The 16,456-nt window shown below is 42.5% G+C and overlaps 1 protein-coding gene across 5 annotated transcripts in view; it reads left to right on the top strand.

The window, feature by feature from the left end:
- Window positions 1-1,499: 1,499 nt before the first annotated feature.
- PRELID2 (PRELI domain containing 2) overlaps window positions 1,500-16,456 on the top strand; it is a 93,852-nt gene continuing 78,895 nt past the window's right edge. For 2 of the 5 annotated variants that reach the window (XM_009241149.4, XM_054556022.2), the window contains exon 1: window positions 14,557-14,691. In XM_009241149.4, coding sequence (XP_009239424.3) covers window positions 14,617-14,691 — 75 coding nt within the window. In that variant the 5' untranslated portion in view covers window positions 14,557-14,616. Of the gene's footprint in view, window positions 1,522-1,777; window positions 1,800-14,556; window positions 14,692-16,456 lie in introns of those variants that run through there. The other 3 variants (XM_054556025.2, XM_054556027.1, XM_054556024.2) reach the window with 3 other exon arrangements.

The raw sequence follows: 16,456 nt of genomic DNA, 5'->3' as shown, positions 1-16,456 counted from the left end.
CACCACTACAAAATCATAATCAAAAGCTTCTAGTCCTCATGTCAGTGGGTGTTATTTTACTCTCTTCATTCACAAATTGACTAGACTATGGCAAGGTCTTGTGGGTTATCATTCCTGTATTTCCTTAATTGAGTCAGGAACATGTATCCCATTCAACTGTTTTGATGTAGTAGCTTCCTATGATTAGCCTCCATAGAATGTCAGTGCTTAAAGGAAAAGGAGAGACACCTCTAAAGTTAGGGGAGTAAGCTCCCCCTTGCTCACAGAGGTGAAGAAGTGAAGGTCTGAGCAGGCAAAAGACTTGTCCAAGGTCACATCCTACTTATTAAGCAACTTAGCCCCAGAACTGGAGTCTCCTTATTCACAGCTTATGCCTTTTCTATTCTGCCCCTGACCTTTTAACATAAAGTCAAAGTGAGAAACAATGGGTTTCGGCAGAGAAGAATAATTTCCTATAATTTTCTTTCTCTAAAATAAAATTTGAATCTATCCATTCTTTTCTATGTTTCCTAACACTATAGACATAATCAATACCACCTGGACCACTGCAATAGCCTCAAAACAGGTCTTCTCCATTTCAACCTCCAATTCCATTTCTTCCTCCAATTCAGTTGCTTCCCTTCACATAAGTTCTTCACTGGAATGCTTTCTCTTTATTTTTCACCACTTTCCTTGTACTCATTATATGAGTTAGGGCTTTTCTGCTTCAAAAGGCAGAAAAACAATTGAAACTGGTAAATATAAGTCAGGATGAGCTAGGTTATGTTGTGGTAAAGAACAACTCTAAAATGTCAGTGCTTTCATTTCTCCTTCTTGGTTGATGGGGAACTCTGCTCCATGTCATGCTCAGTCAGGATCTTTAGGTTGACAGAATCCCCACCATTTGGAATCTATTTGATTGCCATGGCAGGGGTGGAAAACATGGTGGAGTGTGCCCCAGCTCTTAAAGGCTTCTGCCCCAAAGTGACACATATTACATCTGCTCACATTTCATTGGCCAAACCAAGTCCCATGTCTACCTTCAAGGACTGAGGAAGTGCAGTCCTACCATATGTCCAGAGGAGCAGAACCAGAAGAAAAAAAAATGACTAGCACTAATGACTACCACACTTTACACATAAGGGAATGTGTGGTGACTCATGACTGAACAGTTCATGGGTGGATATGGTCAGGCAGAACTTAAATCAGAGCTTAAATGATGGCAAGACGATGTATTTCTTGACTAAGCTGTCCTTCAGTTATATGTCATTCTTTTCTTTTAGTGTCAAGGTTGTATCTTTACAAGACTCAGTGCAGTGAAGAAGATAATCTGCTTCCCTGATAGATTAGATCAAAGATTCTAAATGGAACCTTGCTGCTGTTATTGGCCTAACAGAGGTCATATGGTCATCCCTGAATCAACGGAATCATTACTGTGGCCAGGGAGATGGAATACACTGATTGGCTGAGCCTAGGTCTTGGCCCCACCCTAGCAGCCAGAGATGGAAGAAATAGCTCCAAAACACTGAGGCTGAGCATGTGGTAGAGTACTTTCTCCAGGAAGACTTGGGCTATGGTTATAGAAGGATGTGAATGGATGTTGGATAAGACAAAACACAAGACATCTATGGGTCTTTTTTTTCAAGTCTCTGTTTAGTGTCACTTCCTCAGGTGTCCTCACTGGGCACACATGGAAACTGAATTAGATACATCTTTTATTCTCTCTCAGCATTCCTTTTATTTTTCTTTCAAGGCAAAATATGTAATTTTGTATTTACCTGTGTGATGATTTATTTAGTGTCTGTTTCCCTCACTAGAAGGTAAGCTCCTTAAGGGCAATAACTCTACCTGTTTTGTTCATTGATGTTTGTTCAGCATCTAGAAAAATGCCTAGAATGGGGTAGGCTCCCAGGAAATATTTATTGAAAGAAGCAACAGTAAATACTACCTATTTTGGATATCTACTGGTTTTAAGATAAAGATGGCAGCATGTGATGGTTAATTTTTTGTGTCAACTTAAATGGATTAAGAGATGCTCATATAGCTGCAGATAGCAGGTCATTGGGCGTCTTGGCCTTCATAACCATATAAGCCTATTCCTAAAATAAATCCCTGTTATGCATATTTCTATATATCCTATTAATTCTGTTTTTCTGGGGAACCCTGACTAATACAGATTTGAATATCGGGGGTTTTAGCTCAAAGATACATGGCATAGTATGTCTAGGTTAACAAGTAGATAAATTTTAGTAAGACAGTAAAGATAACAGATTGGGCTAATAAAAGTATGTATTATTAAATGCTTCTACAATAACCTTTAGACTGCAGCAAAATGAAAAAAAATAGGTTTCCAAGAATCTATAAATCAACATGACGTATTAAAATGTGGTAAAAAACTAAGCAAATCTATATTTTTCACCCTCTTATTTTGTCTAGAAGATGAAACACAACCTTGTTATGAACTGGCTTAAATAAGTGCTACTGGTTGAGGCATGAGACTTTAAGATTCTAGTTTTGTAAGTCATTAGTTATCTAACTACTGAGCCCTTTTATCTTAAACAAGCAAACTCTTCTATATCTTAGTAAATGTGTTGTGCCTCAGCTTCCTAACCTGTAAACTATGGATAATAACTATACCTGGCAATTGTGGTAAGAGTTAAATAAACTAATACACAAAAATTACTCAAAGCAATTACACAAATAACAGTGCCTGCCACATATTAAGTGCCCAATACATTTTAGCTGTTATTATTAAGAGCTTATTTCCTTTATTATTTTATTTGAATAGCAGCTTCTACTGCCAGAACACTTACTTTCACATTATCTTATCTGAATTGCATGAGGTGTTCAGCATTTAGTATTTGTTGAGTGCTAGATATGCAAAGAAACATGAGACCCAGTTTCATCTTTCAGAAATTTGCAACGTAATTCCAACAGTATTTCCTGCTATGGCTTGATTTTAGAAAATACATCTCCAGGGGAGCTAATTATAGACTGCTAGCTTTTTACCAATTAGGATTCTTTAGGTTGCAAGTAACAGAATCCAACTCAAAGTAGCTTAAACAACAAAGTGGACTTGTTAGTATGGGGCAATGAAAAGAGTGTGTCTTTTAGGAGTGGTTGGTCCAGGATCTCCACAGTGTTCACTGAAAGCCCAACTTTTCCCCAGCTATTGGCTTCTCTCATCACAGGGATGACATCAAACCAAGGCTATCTACCCATAGGATGTCTACTAGCCTCAGCTTGGGGCATTTTCTTGTTCATATCTAGGGGAAGGGAGCTAATTTCCAGAATCCCCCAGTAAACCTCTCTTCATGTCTCATTGGTTCAATCTGCGCCATATGCCTGTTCTATTGCCAGTCCCTGGGAGTGGAGATTATCCTTGGATCAATCAGGCCCACCTTGGAAACTGGGAGTGAGTCAACCTCCTTTCAGGTCCCTGTGCTAGTGCTTATTAGGACTACGATAAAAACTTGAAGGCAGAAGGAATGGTGAGCAGATAACCAACAATTCCCAGTCTACTCTTTGAGAGGAGAATGATATCTTACTTTTATGTTCTAACATGTTCTGAGCCAAGTGTACAGAAAATGCTTAATAAATACTACAGAAAGAGTGGAGAGTAAATAGACCTACCAAAGAATTATTTATCCACCTTACATAAGTCTCTGAATCCTAGAAATATTTGTCCTAGGAACTGGCACTACCAGTTTTTTTCTTGTTTAAGTGCCCTCTCTCTCAGCAACATGACCGTAGACTCCATCTAGTCCCAAGAGTGCTGGAGGGGCAGTTGGGATTGACCTTTTCTTCTGGAGTCCCCCTTGTTGATTGATCATAAGCTGTGATATTTGTAATTCATTCCCAAGTCAAGGGGCACATTTTGGCTGCTTGGTATCATATGTTGTAGTAGATGAATGAATCTTTTAAGATTTGTGCCCAGAAAAATTGGCTTTTAAGCTTTCTCTTTATTCCAGCTCCGAGGTTAGGGAAACAGCTATTGATGGACTAATTAGCATTTTGGGGGGACTAAGAATGATCTCCTATCCTTTAACAGTTGAATAAGCAGTTGTCTCAGGGAGATTCTTAGAGCATCACTGGAATATTATTTCCTGCAGAACTACAGGCTGGCCTGACTCCTGGTCACCATATATAACACAATAAATAGCTATAGTAAAGAAAAGCAAGTTTGTCATGTCTGGTCATGGGAAAGGATAATGGTAGGGTGCATTTAACATAGGAAAGTTGTAACTTCTCAGAAGTTAACCCTTCGACTGTCATGCTCAGCATCTCTTTTTTCTCACTTCTAAGAGAGGGTCTATGTCTTAGGAGTAGATGCAGGAAAACCAAGTACATACAATCAATGCATAATATCACACACAATAGCCAATCAGGATATTGGGAAGCTGAAGCAAAATCAGGAACCACTTTATTCATTCTGAAGCATTACTACTGTACCAGTTACCAGTTAGCAACATTCTTATTGATAAGAACAGTTGGTTTGGTGAGCTGACCAAGACTGGAATCAGGAAGTTGCTTGAGGTAAATCTCTTTTAAAATTTTGTTTTATCTCAAGCTCCAACACGATGAATGAGGTTAATCTTATGTATTCACTCATTTGTTTTACTGCTCTGAAGGCGCATCCACATGGGTCAATCTTTTTTTTTATTTTTTAAATTTTTTATTATTATACTTTAAGTTTTAGGGTACATGTGCACAATGTGCAGGTTTGTTACATATGTATACATGTGCCATGTTGGTGTGCTGCACCCATTAACTCGTCATTTAGCATTAGGTATATCTCCTATCCCTCCCCCCTCCCCCTACCCCACAACAGTCCCCGGTGTGAGATGTTCCTCTTCCTGTGTCCATGTGTTCTCATTGTTCAATTCCCACCTATGAGTGAGAACATGTGGTGTTTGGTTTTTAGTCCTTGCGATAGTTTGCTGAGAATGATGGTTTCCAGCTTCATCCATGTCCCTACAAAAGACATGAACTCATCATTTTTTATGGCTGCATAGTATTCCATGGTGTATATGTGCCACATTTTCTTAATCCAGTCTATCATTGTTGGACATTTGGGTTGGTTCCAAGTCTTTGCTATTGTGAATAGTGCCGCAATAAACATACGTGTGCTTGTGTCTTTATAGCAGCATGATTTATAATCCTTTGGGTATATACCCAGTAATGGGATGGCTAGGTCAAATGGTATTTCTAGTTCTAGATCCCTGAGGAATTGCCACACTGACTTCCACAAGGGTTGAACTAGTTTACAGTCCCACCAACAGTGTAAAAGTTCTTTTTTTTTTTTTTTTTTAAGACAGGGTCTCACTCTGTCGCCCAGGCTGGAGTGCAGTGGCACAGTCACAGCCACTGCAGCCTTGACCTCTCCAGGCCCAGGTGATCCTCCCACTTCAACCTCTCGAGTAGCTGGGACTACAGGTGCACACCACCATGTCTGGCTAATTTTTCTATTTTATGTAGAGACCGGGTTTCACCATGTTGCCTAAGTCAGTATGAAACTCCCGAGTTCCTCTGCCCTCCTCAGTTTCCCAAAGTGCTAGGATTATGGGTGTGAGCCACCAAGCTCGCCTGGTTAATCTTTTATTATTATTTAAATTCTGAAACAGATTAAGATGAGAATGGCTTCGTTAATCTTGATGTGACCATTTTAGGAAAATAAATTTTTTTTAATGGGAAAATAATGAAAGTCCTTACCTGAATCTTCTATTTCTAGGTATAATTTCTCGAATATCCATGTTTACCTATTGAATGTTATTTTCACATTATTTCATAGTGGCCAACACCTCTTTTGACTGACTTTTCTTTTTTAAAGAAACATCAATGTCTTTAATCTGGATACTCTTGTGTGTTCTGGTTTCAAATAATTCCGATTTTCTTGTACTGACTCTGAATCTATTAGTTTACATCTTTGCAAATAAAAGTTTAGTGAAATGGGAGTCTACTCCCTTTGGATGAGTTAATTAGCCCCTCCATGCTTCAGTTTATTCATCTGTGAACTGTGGATAATAATGGTAATAAATGTGGCAGTGCTTCACTCATGCCCCCCCTTCAGGGCCTGTGCTCTCCACCCTCTTCAAAGCTGTGCTGCTTTCTGAGGCTTGTCATCCAGGCTCCTTACCTCATTGGAGGCCACCCAGCTCCAGGGATTTCTATAGGATTAGCTGAGGCCTCAACTGGAACAAAATTTTGGAGCAGATTGTCTTGTTGTCCAACCCTCCACTCTTCACTTCCTCAGGGGTGTATCTCCCTAAAGTACCCCCATCCTCATCCCTGTATATAATTCCTTGTCTCATAGTCTGTTTCCAAGCAACCCAATCTGAGACAAATACCTACTTCTTCAGATTGTTGTAAAGATTGAGTGTCTATATAAAGCCCTTCAGACAGCACTTGGGTTTGGGAATAGATTTATTATTTGATAGCTGTCATTAGTCTTGGGTTGTACTTCACTGATTGATGACATTACCATGTCTGCTTATCTCATCAATCAGATAGTCCTTTGGAAAAATAATGTAATAACTAGCCCAAGGAAAGTTGTTAAGTTTGCTATTTTTCTGTTAGTTTACTCCTCCTTTGCCCTGGGGCCCTTCATGGCTGCCTCCTTCCCTGCCCCTTCTCTCCTTTCGCCTTCTCCTACCCATTCCAACCCTTCAGTATCTGACTACTCATGGCTTCCCCCGCTGGAAAAATATGTAGGAAAGGAAAGGACTTGTTAAACTTACTCACATTGGAGGCTCAATATGTTATCCCTTAACTTTCTAAGTTATACTTCATCTGAAATTCTCTCTGTATGCCTTTGGTTTTATTATTACTGTTATTATTATCTGCAGTACCACCACAACTGCCCTTCTGTAATTTTTGGCCTTCAGTCTGTTGTGAGATCATTTTTTAAAAATTGGTCTTCCCAGATAAGAAGCATCTTAAATAGATGCTTTTAAAATGCATGCCATTATGAGCTTCAAGTCAGTGAAATTAAAAAAAAAAGAAATAAAATGCATACCGTTAAGATAAAATAAAATGCATGCAACTAATTGCTACCTGCTATTACAAAGAAAATTTCCCCTTTTGTACTCATATGGTGAGGCAAATTGGCCTTAAAGGATGCAATTTTACCAAACAAACAAGATGAATAAAATTCTTATTGGATTTCTAAACAGTCAGGGTGAAGAGGGTAAATATGGAGAGTTGAAAACATCAATGTAAAAGGCAGCTCAATTTTCAAAGATCTCAAGAGCTGGGCTTATTTGGAGATGGAAAAAGAGTGGGTAATAAATAATCTTTTTTTTTTTCCTTTTCTCTTCTTTTTCTTTGGACACATGAACTTACAACAGCTAAATTTTTCTTCCACATCATACTAGATAGGAGTCTCAGTTCAAAGTGCTAGAAAACTCAACTCAAATTAAGCTAAGCACAAAAGGAGATTTCCTGGAAGGATCCTGACCAAGCTCAGAGAATCCAAGAAGGAGCTGCAGGAAACATGGCAATTCATGGGATTCAGGGACCAGAACTGGAGGTCCAGTGCCTCCAGAATCTCTCTTCATCTTTCGTCTCTGCTTGTGTCTGATATTATTGGTTAAATTGTGTCCTGCAAAAAGATGTTGAAGTCCTAACCCCCAGTGCCTATGAATGTGGTCTCATTTGGAAAGAAAGTTTTATCAGATGATCAAGTTAAAATGATATATTAGCTTGCTAGGGCTTCCATAACAAAGTACCACAGACTGTTTGGCTTAAATAACAGATATTTATTTCCTCACAGTTCTGGAGCCCAAAAGTCTGAGATGAAGGCATCAGCAGGATTGAGTTCTCCTTGACTTGTTGGTGGCCTTCTTCTCTCTCTTTCTTCACAGGTCTTCCCTCTGTGCATGTTTGTGTCCTAAGCTCTTCTTCTGATAAGGGCACCAATCATATGGGTTATTAGGGCCCAATCTTCCCTCTGTGCATGTTTGTGTCCTAAGCTCTTCTTCTGATAAGGGCACCAATCATATGGGTTATCAAGGCCCAACAATATGACCTCATTTTACGTTAGTTACCTAGTTACCCTTTCAAAGCTCCTGTCTTTAAATACAGTCACATCCTGAGGTACAGGGCGTTAGTACTTCAACATATAAATTTCAGGGACACAATTCTGCATATAACAGTTGAGGTCATTAGGATGGCTCTTAATCTAATGTTCTTATAAAAATTTGGACATGAAAACAGACAAGCATAGAGAGAAGACAATGTGAAGTCACAAGAAGACCATCCACAAGCTAAGAAATGCCTGGGGCTATTAGAAGCTAGGGGAGAGGCATGGACAGATTCTCCCTCTGAGCCCTCAGAAGGAATCCATCTTGCCAACAACACCTTGACTTATGACTTCTGGAATCCAGAGCTGTGAGACAATACATTTGTTTTTCAGGCCATCCATTTGTGGCACTTTGAAAATGAATACATCTGGCTTTATTTCCCTCTACAGTCAGACAGGCTTTCTCCAGGTGGTGGCCAGACTGGGCCTCGGCTCTTCCTCTTCCCATTTCTGATCTTTCAGCACACCTTTCCATCTCTACCTTCACAAGGGATCCAGAGCCTAAAAACTGATCGCCACTGATACCACTGTGGTCTTAGCCATCATTTCCTCTTATCTAGATTATGGCAATCACCTCTTGAGGGGAGAACAAGCTCAAATCGTGTTTTTTTTTCCTGTGCTCTCACACCACAAAAATCATCAACACAGAAGACGTTCTATTTTTTGTAGAGACCAGGTTTCACCATGTTGCCTAGGTCAGTATGAAACTCCCGAGTCCCTCTGCCTTCCTTCAGTAATGGCAATTGTGGTGACAGTTAAATAAACTAATACATAATATTATTAATAATAATATTATTATCTGCAGTACCACCACAACTGCAATTTTTGGCCTTCATGTATAATGAAATATCTCTGTAAGATATTTGCTATCTTAAAGACCAAATAAGGTCATGAAATTCTAAGGTTTGCCAGCACACATACAAATGTGTGTGTGGTTTCTCCCCACATAGCAAGCAAGCACTCAGGTCTGCAGTGGGCAACAGCCAGGTGTCCTCCAATTCAATTCTGACACTACCTGGAAATAATTCAGATCCCACAAGTTGAGGACTCAGTCCCACTAGATCACTCCGCTGTCCCCACCGTCCCCCATTCAGATGTTAGTTGCAAGTCCTGGCCTCCAGAACTTCTGACTGACCCATTTCAAGATGGGCTTCCCATGACCCTCTCTTTGGATTCAGTTAATTTACTAGAGCAGCTCATAGAACTCAGGGAAACACTTACTTCCATTTACCAGTTTATTACAAAGGACAGTACAAAGGATGTAGCTGAAGAGATGCATAGGGCAAGGTATGGGGAAGAGGCGTGGAGCTTCCATGCCCTCCCTGGGTGCACCATCCTCCAGGAATCTCCATATGTTTGGCTAGCTGGGAGCTCTCTCAACCCTGTTCTTTTGGGTCTTTTAGCAAGACTCCATTGGATAGACATGATTGAAGACAACCAGGTAGAAATACGATTAGCCAAAAAAGGGTATGATCTAATACTAACAGACTGAGTCAGGAAACCTAGTAAGGCCCGTCTGTCTAGATTCTTCTTGGCCTTCCCGTGCAGCATTTCTTCCTGCAGGGTACGGGGCGGGACACTCTCTGGAATGAGAAATCAATCAGAAAAGCCAGGAAAGATTAGAGTCCTGCCTTGGGCAGGTGAAGGGAAGTCAGAAGAAGGTCGGAGAGAGAAAAGCCTGCTTCTGAGGCCTAAAGTGTCCCAATATTATAGCAAAAGACGGTAGCAAGGGCTATGGGAGTTATGAGCCAGGAACCATGAATCTATATTTATACATAGAGGGAGGAGTGGAGTTTAGTGAGGAGTGGGAGTTGGGGAGGAAATTTTACATATATATATATGTAGAATATCATACCTCTTAATTGGTCTCTTTCTTTGCTTTGCCTCCCCATAGTCACTTCTCCAAACTGTAAGTAGCCAGAGTAATTCTGTTAAAATATAGAGTTGAGATCATGTCTCTCCTCTGCTCAAAACTCTAAATGGCTTCCCATCTCATACAGATAAAGCCAACATCTTTACCATGGCCTGGAGGCCCCTATGTGACCTAGATTCATGGTTTCTGACCTTATATCTCAGGAACTCTGCAACAGCCATACTGGCCTCCTTGCAGTTCTGAAATGTATCAGGAGAATGCCTGTTTCAGGTCTTGGAACCTGCCATTCCTTCTACCTGGAATGATCCTCCTCCAAATACAAGCATGACTTGCTCCTCCTCTTCTTGCAACATTTCTACTTCAATGTCATTTTCTCAGAGAGGTCTTTATTAGCTCTTTTAAAAAATTTTAACACTGCTCCTCTCTGCCCTTCCCTGCCATCACTTCTCATCCTTCTTCTCCAGTTTATTTTTTCTCCTTAGTACCCACGCTTACTTATCAATACATGATATTTTACATATTTGAATCTATTCTGATATTTTGCTTTGTTTTCCTTGCAAATTCTCATTCTGTACCCTGGTTTCAATAACTATATGCCTGTTCCCTGCCTTGGCTTGTGTCTCTAGCTCACATCTCAAATGTCAGGTTGCTGGATTTTAGAGACAGTTTTGGCCCACTCAGTTTCTTCCCCTGCATTTCAGTTTTTGTTGACGGAAAAATTGAGCTGCAGGGGCAGGAAGGATTTTGTTCAAGGTCATATTGTATATTAAGTACTTTCATGAGTTTATTCAACATATACTAGGTGCCAGACATTTTACTAGGCACTGGATAGAGAGGAGTGAATAATATATACAGTTCCTCCAGCCTTGAGAATGTCACAGTAACAGTGATTTATATATACAGATAATTATAAGACTGGATAGAAAAAATCAGTGATAGAGAGATGGTCAGGAAGGTCAGAAGAGGGAACTGAACCAACATGAAGAAGGTGAGAAAAGCAGAGAGACAGGGTCAGGGTTGGAGTTCTGTGTCACTTAAATCTTGCAGCATTTACAATCATTCATTCATTCATTCATTCAACCTAAATGTATTGGATGTCTACCACGTTTAAACTATTGTGTCTCCCTGTGAAGATGCAAAAGTTATTTGATATCTTACAAAAGTTCTTTAGTAAGATATTTGGTATCTTAAAGACCAAATAAGGTCATGAACTTCTAAGGTTTGCCTGCAAATTTCCATCCTCAAGTCCCTGCCCAGTTAAGCCAACCAATTTCAAAGCAATGGAAATTTGTTTCACAGTTTCTTCTCGCTCCCTCAGAGGACCCAGCAAGTAAGATTACTGTTGTGCAAACTGGCTGTGATTTGGAACTACAAGATTATAGGCTCATGTTGTCAAGTCTGGCACACGTTTCAGAAAGCCCCAATGTCCTTGGAATGGGCAGGTTACATTTGTTCTTACACAAGTCACTCAGCCAACCAGCCCCAAGTAGAGGTTGCAGGTGGTGGGGCCTTTAATCTTTCAGGACACACCATTGGCCTTTCACGGTTACTTAATCAGGAGATTAAGTCCTGCTTAAAGATACACTCTGGGAGAAACTGATGGTCAGAGTGGATTGAGGATACAGGGCCCAGGACCTACGCTAGCAGGGGGTTTGTATGTCACATCTGGTCTCCAGCTACTCTGGTAAAAGAGGCAGATACAAAATACTATGAACTCTGCAGGTAATTGATCTCTCCTTTGTGGACCTGTGTAGTCTCCCTGGAAGACTGCTTTTTGTTTTCCTGTAAGGAGGGATTGGTGATATAGTGGAGTGGCTTTTAAACATCCTTCCAACATATGGAAGAGCATTTGCATCTCATTCTCCTCTCCACTCCTCCCTCTGTATTTCAAGGAAACACTGCTTACAGGCTTAGTAAGGTGGGGATTAAGAATTAATTATTGGATTTAGCAATTCGGTCATTGGTGACCTTGACAACAGTCGTTTCAGTGAAGTGGTGGGGGAAAATACTGATTGGAATGGGCTCAAGAGATTACAGGCAGCTCTTTTGAGGAGCATCAGTGGACCAGAGACTTGGAATATAGCTGGAGGAAGATAGGGGGTTAAGAGTTGTTTTTTTTTTTTGTTGTTTTTTTTAGATGGAAGAAATTACAGTGTACTTGTTGTGCTGGCTGGAATGGCCCAGTAGAGACAAAAGCTGATGATACAGAAAGGAAGGGGAATATTGCTAGAGAGATGGCCTTGAACAAGAAAGAGGACGGGAACTTTTAGTGATGTACTAGAGCTGGCCATTCAACACAGCTATTATTAAAGTATATAAATTTACAATCACATATAAAAATTAATAAACATTTATTTATTTGAGATGGGTCTCACTCTGTGGCCCAGGCTGGAGTGCATGGCACGATCATAGTTCACTACAGCCTTGAACTTCTGGATTTAATAGAGCCTCTGGCCTTAGCCTCTCAAGCAGCTAGGACTACAGGTGTGCACTGCCACACCTGGCTAATTTTTTATTTTATTTTTTGTAGAGATGGGGTTTCACTATGTTGCCCACACTGGCCTCAAACTCTTGGCCTCAAGTGATCCTTCTGCCTTGGCCTCCCAAAGTGCTGAGGTTATAGGCATGAACCATAGGAGCCTGGCCAAAGAGTAATAAACATTGAAAACTCATCCCTTCCTACTACATTTTCCATTATTTATGTTCTTGGTTCTTTATGGCTGTCGTATGTGGGTGGTGGAAATACTATGTGATGGTGTGCTTCTGTGCTTCCCTCCCCAACTCCCACTCCTCACTAAACTCCATGTTGCTAAATCCCCAACTTGTGTTTAGTGACATCGAGTTGGCATCTTTAAACATGGTAGGAGTATTTATACCACAGGAATCAGCAATCTTTGGAAATCAGGGCCTTGCTTGATTTATACTTTAAAGGACAGCTGTTTGTTAAACATTTTTCAGTTCACCTCAGGATTCAGTGGACAAATGGAGATACTGGTGCTAAAACAAAGTGCTGACAGTTCACCCACAGGAACAAGAGTGAAGGCAGGGCATTTGGTCTGGTGGGTGGAGAGGTGGCAGAGCGATGTGACCTATTGACTAAGTGAAAATGGAAGTAAGGTAATGACTGGAGGATAAGGCTGGGAACAAAGGTGTCAGAGGTGTGAGGTGAGAGGAATGTGGGAGAGTAAGTGGATTAGAGAAATTCAGTACTTTCTGTCTTTTTTTATTTTTTTTTGAGATGGAGTCTCGCTCTTGTCGCATAGGCTGGAGTGCAATGGGTGATCTCTGCTCACTGCAACCTCCGTCTCCCGGGTTCAAGCGATTCTCCTGCCTCAGCCTTCTGAGTAGCTGGGACTACAGGCGCCCGCCATCACGCCCGGCTAATTTTTGTATTTTTAGTAGAGACGGGGTTTCACCATGTTGGCCAGGCTGGTCTCGAACTCCGGACCTCAGGCGATCCACCCACCTTGGCCTCCCAAAGTACTGGGATTACAGGCGTGAGTCACCGCACCCGGCCAGAAATTCAGTACTTTCATAGTGTATTTATCTGGCACCATTAAAAGGAGTCATGGGGTTAGTGGTTATGAACTTAAAAGATGCCTGTCACAATGGGTGTGTATTTTCCTCCAGCCCCTTCCGGTGGCTTGGGTAGAGACAGTCAGAAGAGACCTAGATTTACACAAGGCTAGGGTTCTGCCAGACCAGTGTGACTGTGTATGGCAGGGGCGAGCGAGATGGCAAAATCGTAAAAGTCATCACCTCAGAGACCCTCCATAATCACCCTCGCTAAAATCATGCCCGCGCCTGTGTCACTTTAACCGATGATTGTTTTTATTTTCCCAGCTTGTTGATTGGGTGTGAAATCAGCCGACTCATCAGCAGGGCTGGTGTTGCCTCCCTGCGGAATCCGCAGTGCCCACTACAGCGCTGGGGCATAGGAGGCCACAGAACCGTGCTGAATACACGGATTAACGTGCTGGTTCTCCTAACATCTGTGGGTTGCAGTAAATAATAATACTCGCAACCCTTTTGTATCCTCTAGTTCCTTGCTCCGTGGTGTTTAACCTTAGCGAGCAAAGGAACTTACCTGCAGGGTTTGGTGCACTAAAACGCGGTTCTTATTCCCGAGGCAATCTTTACCTTACACGAGGCCCAACTCCAAGCCTCAGAGGCAGCTGCCTGGTGGCATGAGTAATGCTGGCCTTTGTCACACCAGGCCTTCCTTATTAATACTTTTTTCCCGTGCTGCCAACCACGGCTTATTCTGTGACTCCAGGCGGTGATACCATAAACGCACAAGCCCAAGGTCCAGGTTTCCTGGGGCGGGGCGTGATGGCTCCCAGGCAGAGAAGCTTTTCTCGGCAGGCGCGGCCGCGGGAGGGCACCAGGGCCGCTCTGGCGCCGCCAGCGTGGAGACCGCGGGGCCCCGGGTGCTCTGGGAGCGCTCCAGCGCCTTCCGCGCTCTGCAACCCTGGGCCGCCGACTCTGGCAGTAGGGGCGTGGGCGTGGCCGACTGCGCGTTTCTCCGAGTGGCCAATAAAGTTTCGAAAGTTTGAAAAGCGGAGGAAAAAGGCCACGCCCATGTGGCTGTCCGAGTGTGGGCGCCTGCGGGCCTCTGCTGAGCCCTGGGCGGCTCTGCGTTCGCGGAGGCGTGGCCGGTGCGCGGGCCCCGCGGCGCGCGGGGATGGGGGTCTCGGTGGATGTGCACCAGGTGTACAAGTACCCCTTCGAGCAGGTGGTCGCCAGCTTTCTCCGAAAGGTACCGCCCCGCTTCCACCTTCCGTATCCCGCGCTGCCTCCGCTGCTTGCCCCTCTCTCCTCTCCTCCCCTCCATCCACGCGGAAGCTGGCACCGCCAGTCTCTCTTTCCAGCTGCGGGCTTTGCTTCAGGGATGTGTAGGTCGAGAGGGATTTCCTCGAAGACTCCCCTTACAGGGAGCGGGAAAAGGAGCCGTACTTGGCATCACGTTCACACCTGCCCCAGCTGAAAGAAGAGGCTTTCCTTTCAGGAAGAGCCTCCGGGAATCCCAGCTCGTGAGCTCCGTGGAGTTGCAGATGACCGACGTGTGGAGCTTTCGTTCCCGTTCGTCACTGACCCCTTAAAAGCGAGAGGAGGCCATTGGGCAGTCATCCTGGTTTACTCAGCATGATCGTTCTGCTGCCTCTCCACTGCCCCTTATTGAACAGCTGTGGGACTTCGTGCAGGTTGCTTACTCTCTTTGTGCCTTAGTTTGCTAATCTGTAAAATGGGGAAAATAATAGTACCGACGCACAGAGTTGTTGTGAGGATCCAAATGAGGTAACTTGCGTAAAGTGCTTACCACAGTTGTGACCTAAATGAAGAAACTGAGGCAAAATCAATATAAAAAGAGAGTTTATTTGAGCCAAGTTTGAGGACTGCATCCTGGGAGTGAAGGTGCCCTGAGTATACATTCTGATGAGCAGAAGTCGAAAGTGGGTTTTTAAAGGAGAATAATAAGTGCTTCCTAAGTTGTTTACCAAGAATTTATATTAAAATAACATAAACTATTGATTGGCTGTACATTGTTCTTTGTATCACAAATTTCAGGAACTTGAAGATAATGGGTAAGGCAGCTGGTCAGGAACAAAATGCCTTTAACCAGTTGCTCCCAGGAATGGGTTGGTGAGGAGGGGACCACTAAAGTCCTATACTCTTGTCTCTCTGGGCTTGATCGATTTTGCATATTTCACTGTAACTCACACAATCTGCTCTGAGCTATTTTTCTTTTTCTCACTGCTACTGATGTTTAGTTAGGGCTCTAAAATGTTATTGTTGTTCGTATTGCTACAGCCGATTTCAATATAAATAATGAACTCTTCCTCAATACTGAGTGGCCCTGAATCCCAAAGACTGTTTCTAGGATTGTGAATCCTAATAATAGGAAAATGGGAAATGTCTTTGAAAAATCAAAAGCGCCCAGGCCTGGGAGGTAGGACTCCTGGACTCTGGTCTGGTTCTATGCGTGGTTAGTTCTCTGGGTGACCTTGGCTGAGGGTCTTTTCTCTAGGCCTTAGTTTCCACATCTATAAGATGAAGGGGTTGTACCAGAAGATCTTTTAAGGTCCCCTTCGGTTTTCACTTTCTTAAGCAAAATTTGCAACAATTGCAATTTGCCTTGGTTAGCAGCCACGGGACATTGAACTCCATATGCAGCCCGGAAGCCAAACTAAGGGAGATGCTGGGAAGATGAAGGTCCTTTGTTAAACGATAAGGTGTAGCCTCCATTAGAGGAGGTGACACGGTGGCCCTGGTCACAGAGGAGTGAGGAGGACACTGGTTAACACTTTGTTGCTATAGGGGGCCTCTTTAGAAGGAATGTTAGCTTGCTGATAGGTTCATTGATTTTCAGTATGTAGACTAGTGCCTAGCACCTATTAGGTATTTAATAAAAACCTGAGCAATGAATAAATGAATGAAAGAATGATTTACAGATCTGTTGTAGACTTTGCCTTAGGCCAGGCTTCTGGGCCCAAAAAGTAACAGCCAACACCCAATTTTTTTGT

The sequence above is a fragment of the Pongo abelii genome, chromosome 4 (assembly GCF_028885655.2).
Source record: "Pongo abelii isolate AG06213 chromosome 4, NHGRI_mPonAbe1-v2.0_pri, whole genome shotgun sequence".
In the NCBI taxonomy this organism is placed as follows: Eukaryota; Metazoa; Chordata; class Mammalia; order Primates; family Hominidae; genus Pongo; species Pongo abelii.
The sequence above is the reverse complement of the archived record's forward strand: the minus strand, read 5'-3'. Positions and strand labels throughout refer to the sequence as shown.